General features: G+C 47.2%; 1 protein-coding gene across 1 annotated transcript in view; it reads right to left on the bottom strand.

Moving 5' to 3' along the window:
- Window positions 1-2136: 2136 nt before the first annotated feature.
- LOC308165050 (uncharacterized protein) overlaps window positions 2137-15649 on the bottom strand; it is a gene marked incomplete at its 3' end in the record, with an annotated part of 61420 nt that continues 47907 nt past the window's right edge. The window contains 7 exon segments of the mRNA XM_080539151.1: window positions 2137-2292; window positions 3031-3263; window positions 3878-4879; window positions 5150-6145; window positions 7319-10069; window positions 10790-14432; window positions 15042-15179. Coding sequence (XP_080395277.1) covers window positions 2137-2292; window positions 3031-3263; window positions 3878-4879; window positions 5150-6145; window positions 7319-10069; window positions 10790-14432; window positions 15042-15179 — 8919 coding nt within the window.

Below are 15649 nucleotides of genomic sequence, written 5' to 3'. Positions count from 1 at the left end.
GTGAACCAGTAAGCAACTACATCCAAATGTGTTCTAAGCCATTCTCTTACCAATTATGCATAGGCTACCCTAGGTTTTGGATACCAGTCAAAAAAGGCTAATAATTCTCAGACAACGAAACTGATTTTGTCCACTATTCTCAAGCGTTGCGTTTGTTTCTTGGGATAATTTCATGACACAGTTCCATGTATCTAACCCTGGATTCAAGCTCTCCTCAAAAACGGCTGCCATGAAAGAGAAGCCCTTAAAGAACCCAGTCTAACCCCTCTTCTTCACGCTGTACCACACACCTAAAGGCACACGAGAGAACCCACACACATCTCCATCAGAGAGAACCCACACACATCTCCATCAGAGAGAACCCACACACATCTCCATCAGGCTTCTGAAAGACGACAGAAGCTTCAGACAAACCCCTCACACAAGGACAGACAAGCCTCCGTTACTACATTCACCACTGAAGGTCATCGACATTTTCATCACTCCAATAAATTGTTTTACACAGACATCAATCAAACACAACCCTCAACACACTCATCATCTCAAACGCATCGCTGTGTTCCTGACAAAACAAACCCCATTCACCTCATCGCTGAATATCATTCTCTCTCTGCTGTTATCACAAAAATATCCTATTTCTTATCTCTGACTTGATATATAAATGTTTACGTTGAGTGTACATATTGAGTATTAATATAATATTCAACCAACAAAGACTATGACAATGACTTCAGATATTTAAAACGGACCATTACATCCAGCAAAAAGATGGTCAATGTCAATATAGAAACATCATCCCTTGACCTGGCAACCTACACTATAACATCACTTTGTTAGCATACACAGCCACACGGTCGGTATCATGAACACGTCTAATGGCTACTCTCTACCTGGAGACTGTAAGGACTGCAAGGACTAGACACACTGCCAACAACCCCTCTGATCTCCTCAGAGAACGTGTCAGAGCTAACGCATGCGTCATGCTTTAATGTAGCTGTTAAGAGTTGAGGGAAGTAATTTAAAAATGTCAGTTGTTTGAAGAGTGGCAACTTCAGACTTCAGGCACCCCCTAAAGTTTCACAACAAGCTACATAGATTGATATATTTTTTTAACTGAAACATTGTTTGATATAGTTAGGGTAACCTACTGATAAAAGCCCGATCTTATGTTTGTATAGTGAATTGCATCTTACAATCATGAGAACCATCTCATAAAAAGGAAGTCATATCTAAAAAATATAGAAAATAAAGCGTCAACTTAGGAAACATTACAAAAATACTAACCCATCGTACCACATTGTGCGTACAATCTGGAGGTCAACAACTAGTTCATCTCCTAAAGGTTTCTGAAGATGTTTTTGGAGAAGAGAGGGTTAACATTGTCTTACCTCGATAGTGTGTTTTGGCACTTATTTTGGCCCATTGGATTCAATATTTTTCCGTCTCCTTTCTTGGGATGTTTTTTCGGTCGCGCTTAAGACAATAAATCAAGACTGTTCACAGTCCACATCTTGGATGGGACTTAACTGTAGACTTAACTGTATCTCTCCAACCATCTTAACTGAGCAGGAGTTGTGCCATGGGCATAAGTTTAGGCACAAGATCCCCAACAATGCCAGACAAAATGGAGGCATTGTAAAGATGGCACTTTTTAAAGTTGAAAATGACGTCCATTTAGATGTGGATTTGGGGTGCAGTATGATGTGAAGAACGTGATGAGGAGGAGGAGGTCATATATGAAAAATGTTTTTTTTTTTTTTGCTTTGACCGAAATCCAATCCTAAAAGGTGGCACTATCTAGCTCTAGCAGTAATGTGAAAGCGTGCTTGAACATAATGTGCATTCGGAATCCACCGTTGTTCATAATACCTTTTTCAGAGCTATTACATGGAACCTGTACTAATGCTTCTGCCTGACATTCGTGTGTCTTCTGTTCTACTGATGACAACGATTAGCTAAAATCCAGCGAACCGAACAGAAGTACTCTATATAGAAAATGTAATTAAGTCTGATTAAGAGAGCAAACGTTATGTCAAGTTGATGGAGGAGAAGGCTATGTGGGGGGGGGGGGGGGAGGTAGAGAGTAAGCCCTCTCTCTACCTCCAGAGATAGACAGATGAGGGGTGTATGGCGGGCTCAGAACTCAATCTTGCAGGCGGGGAAAGACTCGTCCTGCATCACGACCGTGCTGCTGCTAGCCAGCACCATGATGTTGAGGTCCTGCTGTCTCTCGTGGGTCTGTTGGTACCAGTCCCGTGTCACCTCTGTGTCATGAGTAGGGATGAGAGTCACCTGGAGAACAAGGACAAAGAGGAGTAGGAGTAAACATTAGGAGTACATCATCATTAGGTTGATAGATGGATGGATGGATGGATGGATGGATGGATGGATGGATGGATGGATGGATGGATAGGTAGGTAGGTAGATAGATAGATAGATAGATAGAAAGATAGATAGATAGATAGATCTGTTTTAGTTAGTCAGGATATTTTTATTATTTAGTCAGGACAGTGCACATTATTGAACAATCACTTATACAGAGAATGGTGACAGTAAATATGCCGGATTTAGCTGTGATCAAGGAATCAGTAATGCCTAATATTCATAACAGAATATGTGACATTCAATATCATAATCATGAACATGACAACACGTCATAAGATCACAAATTTATCACAAATTTATAACAGAAATGTTTTTCAGTTGCTGTAAACATTGTCAAACATCTGTTGGTACTACCGAGTGTTTAAATTGTCATGAGTGTTTGGGGAAATCTCAGGGTTCTGGATGAACGATTGGGGGAGAGGGAGAGGGAGAGACAGAGACACACACAAAGAGAGAGAGAGACACACACACAGAGAGAGAGAGAGAGAGAGAGAGAGAGAGAGAGAGAGAGAGACACACAGACACACAGAGAGACAGACACACAGAGTGAGAAAGAGAGAGGGACAGACAGACAGACAAGACAGACACACAGACAGAGACAGACAGACACACAGACACACAGAGAAATACAAAGACGGTAAGTACCTGTAGGTTGGAGCCCCACTGTGCCTTGCCCTCCAGCAGGGCATCCAGGACCGCACGACTGGGTTCTCCGCTGCCCGGGTCGTTTCCGCTCACTACGTAGTACGCGGCGCGCACCCGCTTGAAGAACTCCTGGTCCACGTTCTTGGCACTGCAGTGGTTGGGTACGTAGGCCAGGTCCACATAGATGGGCGGCCCGGCGGGGGGGGCTGAACTAGATTTCTGGGGGTTGGATCCTGGGAGGAGAGAGAATCGTAATTTAAAGCAGAAGATCTGCCCTAATGACTACATAGAATTATGTGACTAATGTGACCCTTCTTTTCCTCTGTTCGACTGTCGGAAACAATTCGATTTATAATTATTCTTAACACTAGAACACCTGTGCCTTTTTTACCTACTAAAAGAGTCGCCTCTTTACAATGTAAAGCTTCTATTTACACACAACGACCACTAGTTGGCCGCTTGTAAATTAGCCTGCTTCCTATACTGAAAAACTGTGAAATAGCTTTATACTAGCTTATCCTGATGTGATTTTGAAAATGTAGGGATACTGGGTGGTAAAACGCGCATATCTAGGAAAAGTCATGAAAGGAGGGTCCTGAAATGTTATCGAGTGCAAATATGTAAAAGAAAATGTTTACTCAAAGGGGTCAAATGACCCCTCATGGCTGATAAAGTGTTAAATCCAATGTACAATTTTCATGAGACTTCAGGAAGTTAACAACAAAACAAATCCTTTATCATCTTCATCTATCACCTTTCATAGTTTATCTCTTCACATGAAAAGTCTCTCCCAAAATCGAAAATATAGAGTACCGGTAGTAGTTTCATAATCTTAATCTTCACATACCTAAATTGCTCTTGACGCCGTTGACGAGTCCTTTTCCCGGGGTGTTGATCTCTCCCCGGGACCCCTGACCTTCAGACATCCGGGACAGCCTGGAGCTCCTTTCTGTGTCCTTCCTCTTCAGGGAGGCCGAGCGAGGCGAGGAGTCCTTGGAGGCCTGCTTCACCGGGGTGGAGGATCTCTTTCCCCGGGTGTCGCCTTTCCGGGCCGGCGAAGCCGACTTGGGCTTGCCGACGCCCTTCCTCAGGCCCTTGGTGGTCTTGTGCTCCTTCTTGAGCAGTTTCTCCGTGTTGCTCTGGTCGTTGGAGGGGAGGGCTTCCGGGTCCACCATGCACACGTCCGGGTGAGGCGGGTGGGGGAGGGGATCTTTCATCGGGGCGGGCGGGGGGTCGTGGGCCTTTTGAGCAGATCTAGGCGAGGGGGAGCGGTGGGCCCCTCCTGCCGCGGAGGCGGATAGTTTATCTACGGGCAGGTGTTCCGCGTCCTCGTCCGAGTCCAGGTTTCCTTCGGCCGTGATGGACGGACACTCCTCCGTCTCCGGGGGGACGTCCGAGTCCGACTGCGAGGGCAGGGAGTCGCTCACCGACGTGGGCGGGGTCTCTTCTCCGGCTAGCGTCACCTCGAGTCCGGTCGACGTAGTGCCGGGTGGCTGGCGCGACCCCTCTCCCGAGTCGACCTGCTGACCTAGGGCTGCCTGCTGGTGCTTCTGCTTGTGAGCCCTCCTCTTGACAGAGTGTTGCTCGCGGTCGTCTTCGTCACCCCCCTCCCCCTCCCGAGAGCGATCGCTCCCTCTGTCGTTGTCGTCGTCGTCGTCGCTGGAGAGCTGGTGCGGGCTGGGGTTGATGAAGGACGGAGAGATCTCTCCTTTGCGGTGTTTGTATTCACAGGAAGAGTAGCCGGGAGGGGAGAAGGACGGGTTCGCCCCCGTGTGCAGGTCGGTAGGACGACGGGAGGATTCTTTAGTCTCTTTTCCAGATGCGCCCGGATGGTGGGCTGTATCTTCTGCTGAGGAGAGCAGAGTCGGATGGGCTGGGGTTACCCATTGTCTTACACCATAATCTTCATCCGTCTCTTCTCCCTCTTCCTCTTCCTCATCATCTCCGTACCCTGGCGGGGGTGTACTTGGACATATGCCGGGCCCCTGGATGAGTTCCCACTCTGATGTGCTGCTTTTCCTCCTTCGGTCCATCTTATCTTCCTGTTTCACCCCCTTTTTCTCCTCCTCCACTTGGTCTTTCTCCTCCTCCTCCTTCCTCTCCTTGTCTTTTTTCTCACTCTCCTTCTCGTCAGGTTTGTCTTTCTTCTCCTCTAAAGTAATGTTTTTCTCTTTCTCCTCCTGTAATTTCGTTTCCTCAACTTTCCCCTTCTCCTCTACCCTTTCTATCTCTCCAAACACCTCTTTCTTCTCGTCTTTGTCCTTCTGCTCCGACACCTTAGAGTCCTCCTTTAGTGTTTCAACTTTGCTTTCTTTGTCCTCATCTTTCTCCTTCTGCTCTGATACCTTGGTGTCTTCCTTTAGTGTTTCAACCTTACGTTCCTTCTCTCCATCTTTCTCCTTCTGCTGTGAGACCTTGGTGTCTTCCTTTAGTGTTTCTACCTTGCTTTCCTTCTCTCCATCTTTCTCCTTCTGCTGTGAGACCTTGGTGTCTTCCTTTAGTGTTTCTACCTTGCTTTCCTTCTCTCCATCTTTCTCCTTCTGCTGTGAGACCTTGGTGTCTTCCTTTAGTGTTTCTACCTTGCTTTCCTTCTCTCCATCTTTCTCCTTCTGCTGTGAGACCTTGGTGTCTTCCTTTAGTGTTTCAACTTTGCTTTCCTTCTCTCCATCTTTCTCCTTCTGCTGTGAGACCTTGCTGTCTTCCTTTAGTGTTTCAACTTTGCTTTCCTTCTCTCCATCTTTCTCCTTCTGCTCTTCTTTTAGTGTTTCAACCTTGCTTTCCTTTGCCTCATCTTTCTCCTTCTGCTCTGATACCTTGGTGTCTTCCTTTAGTGTTTCAACCTTGCGATCCTCCTCTTTCGACTCCACCTTATCTTTCTCATCCATCTCTTTTACTACCTCCATCTCTCTTTGATGTGATGTTGTGGCACAGGAGGCTTTGCTGGCTTCACTGAGGGCGTGTTTGGGAGTCATGGTTACGTCAGTGGAATGCTCATCGAACGAGGCTTCAATTGGCTGTTTTGTTTCCTCCGTCACCACATCCAGTGGAGCCAATGTGGTGCTGGTGGTAACCATGGTGACCGTATGGGACTCGGTAATGGACAGCGTGCTTTCCACTACATGTGTCTCAGTAATGGATGTCACGCTCACTTTTTGCTCTGTCACGGTGGACATTGTTGGGCATTCGATGCAGGAAAGAAGTGTACTATCCTCCATTTTGGACATGTAGGACTCCTCTCTACTGCCAGCTGACTGCTGGTATTCTCTGTCAGATAAATCAGCTATCCGCAATGGGGATACGTCAAAGAGAGCCCCTGAAGTGGGTAAGACTTCTGTAGGTCTTGTCGGCTGGGTGCTAGGTGGATCTGATATCCTAACAGATGTTGCAGTTTGGGTTACCATAGTCGCTTCAAGTTTTTGAAAGGTATCAGAGGTCTGCTTGTCTATTTCTGTGCTTGTCCATTTCAGGGGGTCTTGTTCGATAGCGTCTTCAGCTGGGGTAGTTAAGACCGGAGAAAAAAATGTTTTGATCTCCTCAAATGGACTGAGTGTGAGTGGAGGGGCTTTTGTGAGACTGGGTGTAGTTGTTGCAGCTGGGGTGAGCTTTTCAGACACCTCCAGGTACTCATCCTTTAACATCCCCCCAAAGCTTGAGAGAGTTGAGTCCATGACCGTGGAGTGGTCATCTTTGAATGACGAATACTCAAAGGAAGCACCCTCTGAATCGGGCCTGAAGGGGGCACTAGATTGTGTTGTGACGGGAGTCTCTACCTCTCTTAACTGGTGGCTGGTAGAGAGAGATGCTGAGGCAGACGAGGGGTGACTGTTAGATGAGGATGAGGAGTATGCTGTGGCAAATGTGGCGGCGTACGCACTTTCCTCAACTTTCTGACTAGTGATATCGGGACTCATCTGCCTCTCGGTTTCGATGTCTCCCTGACTGTCACGTTTATCTTCACTGGAGACATTGGTGTTAAGGGAGACATCCGAATGATCAAGGCTGTCATCCCTCTCCTCCTTCTCCACTCCCAGTGTGCTTTGTTCAGATTCAGAGCAATATCCTTGAGGTCCTGGCAGTTCCATCTCAGTGTAACTGCCAGACGGGAGAGGGGAAGCACTGGCTATATTCTTTGAAAGAGACTCTGTAGTATCTGCAGGTGGCAGAGGACTGCTTGTGGTCATTGAATGGGAAGGTTCCTCCTTTTTTAGGCTGGGCTCAGGTTCGTCTGAGAGGGTCTTTTTTGTTTCAGGGAGTTTAGAGGTGGTGGCATCATCAGTTGTCGTTTTACAGATTTCTTTTTCAGATTGCTCTCTTGCGCCTTTCTCCACATCCAAGTCACTGGCCTCTTCCTCCTCCTCCTCATCTTCATCATCACCGTAATCCTCTCCCTCCACAAGTAGCCTCTTATCTACACTGGAGTCTGGAGTGTCTTCTCTCTCAGAATAGGCCATCATTGATTTACCAGAGACAGAGCTGCTGATCTGAGTGTACTCAGATGCAAGAACATTGTCGTCTATATGCTGTCCTGAAGAAGAAGCGAGGGGGGCTGCTGCGCTTGCCTGATTGTCCTTTTCCTCAGGCGAAAGACGGGGTAAGATATCTTTCTCCGCTGGTGAGTAGCGACCAGAGGGAGATCCCTCTCTTTCTGTATCAGATGTGTCCATTTTGTCTTTCACTGGCTCAACTTTTTCCTTCTCTTTCTCATTGTCAGTGATTTGCTTCTCAGGAACGTCGACGAAATGCATGGCAGTAGGTAAGGCTTGGGCACCAACATTGGATTCGCTCCACGAGGGAGAGGAAGAATCCTTTCTGCACGGCTGGTCAGGTGGATACTCCTCAACATTAGACGATGCCCCAGTGTTGTCCGTCTCTCCTGCGGATGTGTGAGGGACAGCCCTGGTAGTGTCTTTCAATTCGTCCTTCTCTTTCTCTAGTTTCTCAGGTTTATCCTCTTTGAGACTGAACGCGAATGAACATGGCTCAGCTGCTGGGGTGGTGGTTTTGTTGTCGGGAGTCTCTGCGCATGCTGCGAAACCCTTCTCAAGACCAGTATCTGGTCTCTCCTCCTTTACGCTCTCTTCCTCTTGCCCCTTCTCTTTGTCTTCGTGTTCAGGGAAGGCACTTTGATTGTAACGGAGGCTTTTCTCACTGTCCATGAAAGATGCTGCGCTGTAATCGACTCTGCTGAAAGACGTTTCCTCTTTAACCTGATCCTCTGGGTGGAACGCGGCTCCAGCAGTGTCTGTCCGGCTCGTTCTCCTGTTGTCATCGATGCCAATGTCTGCTGACCGATCGAGCCCTACAATCTCGGTCTCTTCTTTAGAGTACGAATCGTGATCTTTTGAGACAGGCTTTTCATATGGATCATACTTCGAAAAACCCTGTTTTTCTTCTTGCAAGCTCACACCGATTATCTCGTGTGTCTCTGATGTCGTTGTGTCAAGGAGACCCTCCACTTTTTCTGAGGCTTTATCTGCTGTTTCTGCAGCATTAATATGATCTCCGGCTCTCTCTGGAACCTTCTCAGAGTCTTTTTCCAAGAGGAAATACGAACAAGGTTGTGACAGTCCTGGGGAAGCCACCTCGCGTTCTCCCTCCATTTGCCTCTCAGCTTCCTTCCCTGTTTTCTCTTTTTCTTCTTCTTGAACAACCTTCTTCTCTGTCTTTTCATCAGTGTCGAATGGTGCGCTTGTCATGGTCGGCAACGGTGTCTCCGGTTGGGAGGATTCCTCCACACTGGCTAGGCTGTCGGGGCTAGAAAGTGCGGAACTCAAAGCCTGGCTGTCAACGCTTGATAGTGTCGATATAGTCATCTTTTCTGCAGCGGTGGCTTCTAAAGCTGGCTGTACTCGAGAGGCAGAGGTACCTGACACTGGCTCCTCCTCTTTGGAAGAAGTAAGAATACTAGCGGTGCTTGGTTCCACTTTAGAGGTAATGATCCCAGAGATTGGTTCTTCTTTAGAGGTAGAGCTAATGGTTGGCTCTAGCGTGGTGGAAAGGGCTGGTGACATGGTCTCGGTTTCCTTCACATCCTTGTCTGGTTTAGGGGAGAGTCCGTGTTGCTCTTTACTCTCCTCTACGAGGTCTTCAACAGAAGATGGCTTCTGTGTGCTTAATAAAGACGGGGGGGACCCAGTGGCCGGTTCAGAGGCGATATCTTTCATTTGGTCACTAGGCACCTTTTGTGATGAGTCAGCTGAAGACGGGTCTTGAGGCGTGATGTCATGATCAGATTTTCTTGGTTCCACCGACAGAGGTCTTGAGCCTGCACCCCCCATGCAGATGGCCTCTTCCTCATCTTCCTCCTTGTCTTCGTCCGAGTACTGAATCTGAAATGTACCGTCAAGATCCGACTTAGATGTTACAACCTCGGGTTTTCCTGATGTTGTTTGTGTGGTTTGTATTACTGCCCCGTCCACATCTTTCTCTTGCATCTCTTCTTTCTCCCATTTCTCCTCTTTAGTGGCTTCGGCCTCATTCTCATTCTCTTTCTCATTTTTTATTGTGTCAGCTGTACGAGTGTCATCTTTCTCCTTTTCTTTGTCCCTTAAATCTTCTTTCTTGGCTTCAGCTTCATGTGCGTCATCCCTTTCCTTCTCTCTCTTCTCATCTTTGACATCTTCAATCTCGTAAGTATCTTCTTTTTCTTTTTCCATCTTTTGTTCTTTACTGACCTCGGCCACACAAGTGTCATCTTTTTCTTTCTCCGTCCCCTCATCTTGGCTGACTTTGGCCTCAGAAGAAGAATCAGTTTTTTCCTCTTTTTTCTCAACCTGGATGGATTCAGCCTGAGCATCGACTTTCTCCTCCTCTTTTTTGTCATCTTTCATCAGTTTAGTATCGACAGCTTGATCTTTTTCTCTCTCTTGCGTCTCCTCCTTGATAACATCAGGCTCAACGGTATTATCTTTCGCCGTTTCTATCTTCTCATCTTTCATGGGTTTTGACTCAGACAAATCCATTTTGTCTCCATCCTTCTCCTTCTCTTCCTTGATGGGATCAGCCAGAAAGCTGTCCTCCTCTTTCTCCCCCTTCTTGTCTTTAGGCTCAGTGCCACAACGGTCTTCTTTATCGATCTCTTGTTCCTTCTTCTCCTCCCTGATGGTTTCAGCCTCATGTGTATCAGCCTTTTCTTCTTCTTTTTTCTCTCCTTTAATGGTTTCTTTCTCTTTCTCTTCCTTGGTGGTTTTAGACTCGAGAGAATCATCTTTTCCTTTCTCCGTCTTCTCTTCCTGGACGATTGTTGCTTCAAGGGTGTCTTTTTCTTTCTCTTTCTCCTTTTCACCTTCTTTGGTGGGTTTGGCCTCCGGTGAACCACCATCATTTTTATCATTCTCATCATCCAAGAAACTATTCTCTCTCTCTTCTTGGAATTTTCCTTTAATGGACACTTTAGATTCTTTCTTGTGATGGTCATCATCCTCCTCCTCTTTATCACTGGAGAGATTCTCTGTAAGATGATCCTTTTCTAATATTGAAGCCTCACCTTTCCCTATGACTGACTCAGAGACAAGAGGCATAATCTCTAACTCAGGAGGGGCGGGAAAGTCTTCCTCTTCTCCCGTTGTCACAGGTGTGTCTTTTAAGTGTTTTTCAGCTGATCTATCTAAAGATAATAGTGTATCTGATTGGCGCTGATCTTCTTTCTCGAGACCGACCTCTGCTTTTTGTTTCATATCCTCTTTTTCTTCTTTTTCTGCTTGATCCTTCTTTTCATCCTTGTCTTCAGTTTTAGAAGCTAAATCATGAACTCCATCACGTTCCTGTCCAGGGAAGTCCACGGTCTTTTCTTCCACAGGTGACTGGTGGAGAGGAGAGTGTGTTGCACTCGGGGGTCCAGACTGTGTGGGAGAGGCCATCTTCACAGTGCTGTCGTCTGGACTAAAGCAACGCTCTTCACCCTCCGAAGTCACTGAGTCTGATCCAAACGGCTTAGAGAAAGAGGGCGGTGGTGAAGGAGGTTTTGTGGGCACCACTGTTGAGACGGTGTCTTTGGACACAGAGGCTTGTGTTTCCTCCTCAACTAGTGGTTGGACCAGCTTTGTATCCATGTCAGGCTTGGAGACAGGAGGCACAGAGCCAGGAAGCTTTTCAGCATCTCTGACTCTATCCTGGCATATTTGAGCGGCGGAGGCATAGCCCTCCTGGAGTTTTCCTAGCGAAATGTCAACATTAGGAGTTTGGTCCTCATCTTCTTCTTCCTCCTCCTCTTCCTCTTCTTCCTCATGAACTTCAGCTGCGGCTGCCGCCTCAGTTTTCACCTCAGAGACAGCAGAGACAGGTGACTCCTCAGACGGAGGAGATTTGAAACACTTATCGTCCTCTAATGAGGACGTCGGGGAGATGGTCCCAGCAGAGTGTAGGTATTCTTTGCCATGGGTGGCCTCCGTTGGGGTCGACAGGGGCACACTGTTTACAGTGTCAAGATGCAGCGAGCTTTTGCCTGTGTCCTCGGTGTGAGGTGCACTGACCGACGCCACCGATTGGTCCTCTGCAATAGAGGTGGGGAAGGAGGACATTTTGTCGTACTCAGTGATGGATGTGGCTGAGGACACGTGTTCCTCCTCGGCCAAGGGAGCAGAGATGATGTTAGTGAACACAGACACTACTTGCTCCTGTCTGCCAATGAAACCTTTGGCGGTGATATCAGACATAGCGGCTGCTTGTATCTCCCTCATCCCGGGAATGGTGTCAAACAAACCTGTCTGATCTGGGACTGAGATATCATAGGCACCGACTTCATATTGGAGGTGTGGTATCCTGTCTTCAGACTCTTCATGAATCTCCTCGTCAGAGATGGTCTGTTCAGTTTCGGAATAGCCAGGAATGGTCTCGTCTTGAATGAAGGAGATGGGCTCTGCTGCGGCAGCTCCTTGCACTATTGATGTTATGGCAGCTGTAGCTCCTCCCACTTGTGAGAGGTACCCATCCTCTTCTTCTTCCTCATCTTCCTCCTCTTTGGCGGATGCAGTTGTCTGTTCGGTTGCTTTGCTTTCCATCTCCATAGCCACATTTTCATTCTCTCCCTCTTCAGGTTTAATCTTGACCTCTTCATCTGCTATCGCGTCTAAATCTTCAACCTCCTCCAGTTCAGCTTTTTCAATGACATCTTCCTCTGCTTCTTCCTCCTCCTCCTTGGATGGAGTCTTTCTGAACTCCTCTCTTGTTTCTGCCATAGCAGCTGTGGGTTTTTCGGATTTCTCCATTTCTTCCAGCTCATGTTTCCTGTCTATCCCGTTGTCTTTAACTTCCTTCCACTTTGCATCATCTTCCTCCTCCCCCCCTATTCCCATATCTTCCTCTTCCTCAACGGTAGTACTTTCCACGACTTTGCCTCCTTCATCCTCATCTTCCTCTTCCTCCTCGTCCTCAATGGCAGCTCCCTCATCCTCGAATTTTTCGACATCCTTAGTTTGTAATTCCTCTTTATGCTCTTGTGTAGAATCTGTCTCTTTGCTTTGAGTTTCAACCTCAACTTCCGTGGCTGCTGCTACGGCACCCTTCTCAGGAGAGGCAGTTAGATTTGGAGAGGCAGTTTTCACTTCTTCCTCCTTCTCCTCCTGGGTAGGGCATGGGAGCGTACTTTCCTTTGCTGGTGGCTCTGACATAACTTCAGCACTCTCCGCTGATATCGTAACAACCTCGTCTTGTTTGGACTCCTCAAAGTCCTTGGTAAGGTCCTCTGGAGTGGAGGTGACTGACAGGCCCTCGACAGCCCCGTTCTGTAACGGCTCAGGGTGAACGGTTTCAGCTTGTTTAACGGTTTCTGCTTGTTCCTCAGTTTTGGGTGCGGCCGCTTCTTCCTTGGCTTCTTTGACTTTGCTTTTGACAGTCTTGAGTTTGCTTGATGCTTTTGCCTTGTGGAGGGTCTTTCTGACCTCTGGTGTGAGGGGTTTCAGGTCAGGTTTTGTCATCTTTCTCAACTCAGGTTTAGATGCATCCTTCTTCTTGTCCTCCCTGGACTTTTCGTCTTTTTTAGCTGTGTCATCTTTCTTCACTTTTTTGATCTCCTTCTTTTCTTTGTCCTTTTTCTCTTCCGTCTTGGATGCCCTTTCCCTTGAGTGTTTTTTCAAGGATTTGTCTCTAGGTATTTTTTTCTTTTCTGGTGCATCAGTCTTGGATTTGAGTGATCTAGTGGGTTTTTCACTGTCTTTCACCTTTTTCTCCTCTTTCTTCTCCATCTCCTCACTCTTTGCCTCTGTTGCCGTTGATAGATCGTCTTGTCCGTCTACTTCTTTCTTAGAGGTCTTTGTAGCTTGTGTCTTGGGGGATGATTTGAGGCTTTCTTTGCTATCTGTCCTTTGCTTCAACTTTGTCTGTTTTACAGAGGGAGGGGCCCCTGAGGCTATGTCCTTTTGAGTGGCTACTGGGTATCGCAAGAAGTCAAGGTGCTTTAATTTCTCCAGCCCTTCAAGGATTTTGTTTTGCGGTGCATTACCAGGGAACAGCACTCGAATGATCTTTTCTGCCGGATTGGCAGGAAGCCATACGACTAATGCTGTAACTGATGTCAGATAGGGTACTGATATTTCTCCCTCTTTGCCGTTGGGAAGCACGATACCTGTTTTGGCCTTGCTGTTACCAGCCCACTTCTGCATTAGAAACTGCATCTCCTTACTGTCCTTCACAGGATTCAGTACGTACATGTCCAACTTGCCTACTCCCATCTTATGGAACAAAGTAATGGGTTCGATAGTGTTGCTGACCACCCTGTTGAGAGGCTCCGCCTTCATCCCCAGCTTGTTGAGGTACTGCAACGTGAGGGAGGCCTCCTCGATGCTGCGCTTGACTTTAAGGTTCGATTCTGGCATCTTTAGCTTCTCTGGAACGTTAAAGAACACAACACCGAGCTCCGGAGAGATCAGGTTCTTCATCCAGTCACTGTAGGTGGTCGAGCCTTGCGACTGCTCCTCCTCCTGCTCGGCTATCTTCCTCTGAAGGAGCCCATTGATTCCCGGGAGGTTGTCCGCGCCGATGTGGGTGAGTAAGATGGAGTCGATGCGGTCCAAGTGTCGGACCAGCTTCCAGAAGCAGGATTTCCGTTCAGAGCCTCCGTCCACCAGGATGTTGAAGCCGTTGACCGCGAAGAGGGCCGAGTCACCCCTCCCCCCGGGGAAGATGTAGCAGCAGGGTTTCGACAGTTTCAAGAAGCCTCCGGAGGTGGGGGGTTCGAGGAGGTCGAAGGGCGACGGGACGTCGACCGTCTCAGAGATGTACTCTGTGAATTCTGTGACACCCTCCATCTTAGGGAGCACAGGCTCGGGGTTCAGTCTGTACTGGAGGCACTCCCGCAGGTGCTGCTGATGCTTCCCGAGGGAGCTCCAGCCCACCTCTCCTCGGCAGGATACGGTGAATCTGGCCCGCTGCTCGAGGGCCGCTGCTGCGCACAGCAAGCCACTGACCTACAGGAGAATAACACAGACACAAGACAGGCCGATGCTGATATCAGGGGTGCAAACTGGTGATGGCCCAAAAAGGTGACAAAATGTGTATTTGCCTCAAAACTAAGAAAATTATTAATGCGCGGCTAACTTGCCTTTTAGACGGGGGGACAGGGAATATAGCTAGCACTAATTGTGCTAAATGGATATCGCTAGCACTAATGGTGGTCTAACAATGATGCATGTGTAAGTTTGTTTGTTTGACCTTAACACCTGCATAATTATTTCGATAACAGTTTATACCGTGACTGTGTTCTCCACGCTGTCTGGAATTGTAACTAGCTACCTGAAGCTAAAAGTTATTTCAACAGCAGGGGAGTTTAGCAGACAGGAAGATTAGCTAGCTCACGCATCATGTGACTTGGATGACACTTAGACCGCCCCCCCCCCCCTCCCCCCCCCCTCACGTGGATTACCTATTTTGAGGTTAAAAAAAAATTTGCTTACAAAAAAGTTTGCACCCCTGGATGTATAAAGACTCAATAAAGAAATTATATTTGTATTATCATCCACAATTCCACGTTACAGGAACTGTCTAAATGCGAGGGAGTCACCTAACCCATTGCTTACCTCAGGATCAGCAAATACTTGTGCGAAACTCTGGTAGGTGAAAACTCCACTTTGGAGAAGCAAGTCACCGTGGTCCGAGCTCTGCCCGCTCAGGACCAGAAGCTTGTGTCCAGCCGAGTCTGTGATAAGAGACTGGATCTGGAGCAGAGAGACGGAAACATACGAAAATAAGATAAGATTTCTAATACCAGAGATATGATATCGTTAGCCTCATAGCATAATGGCCTAAGTCATATTTTGGCCAAATTGAGATATCTGCCTGATAACTCTACTCTCCTAACACTGCTGATTCACTGTGCATTATGTGCCTATGATGCCATCAGCCTCTCAGAATGCTTGTTACATTCCAAAATCACTATCTGCCCGATCTGAGTCATCTCTTTGACAGAGGGTTAGGGTTCCACAAAGATGGCTCGGCTGACCCACAAGTGAAGCATGACCTAGACAATTATGCTATGAGGCTAACAATATTTGACAATTACGTTCAGCCATTGTGACATGTTATTTTGGTACTATAAGTGGAAATAATAATAATAATAGGTATGGTTTTTTTTCAGAAAAAACAACAACATCCAAATGAAACACATTTCACACAACAAAATATATAA

This window comes from Nansenia antarctica (assembly GCF_963989245.1).
Source record: "Nansenia antarctica genome assembly, chromosome: 9".
In the NCBI taxonomy this organism is placed as follows: domain Eukaryota; kingdom Metazoa; phylum Chordata; class Actinopteri; order Argentiniformes; family Microstomatidae; genus Nansenia; species Nansenia antarctica.
The sequence above is the reverse complement of the archived record's forward strand: the minus strand, read 5'-3'. Positions and strand labels throughout refer to the sequence as shown.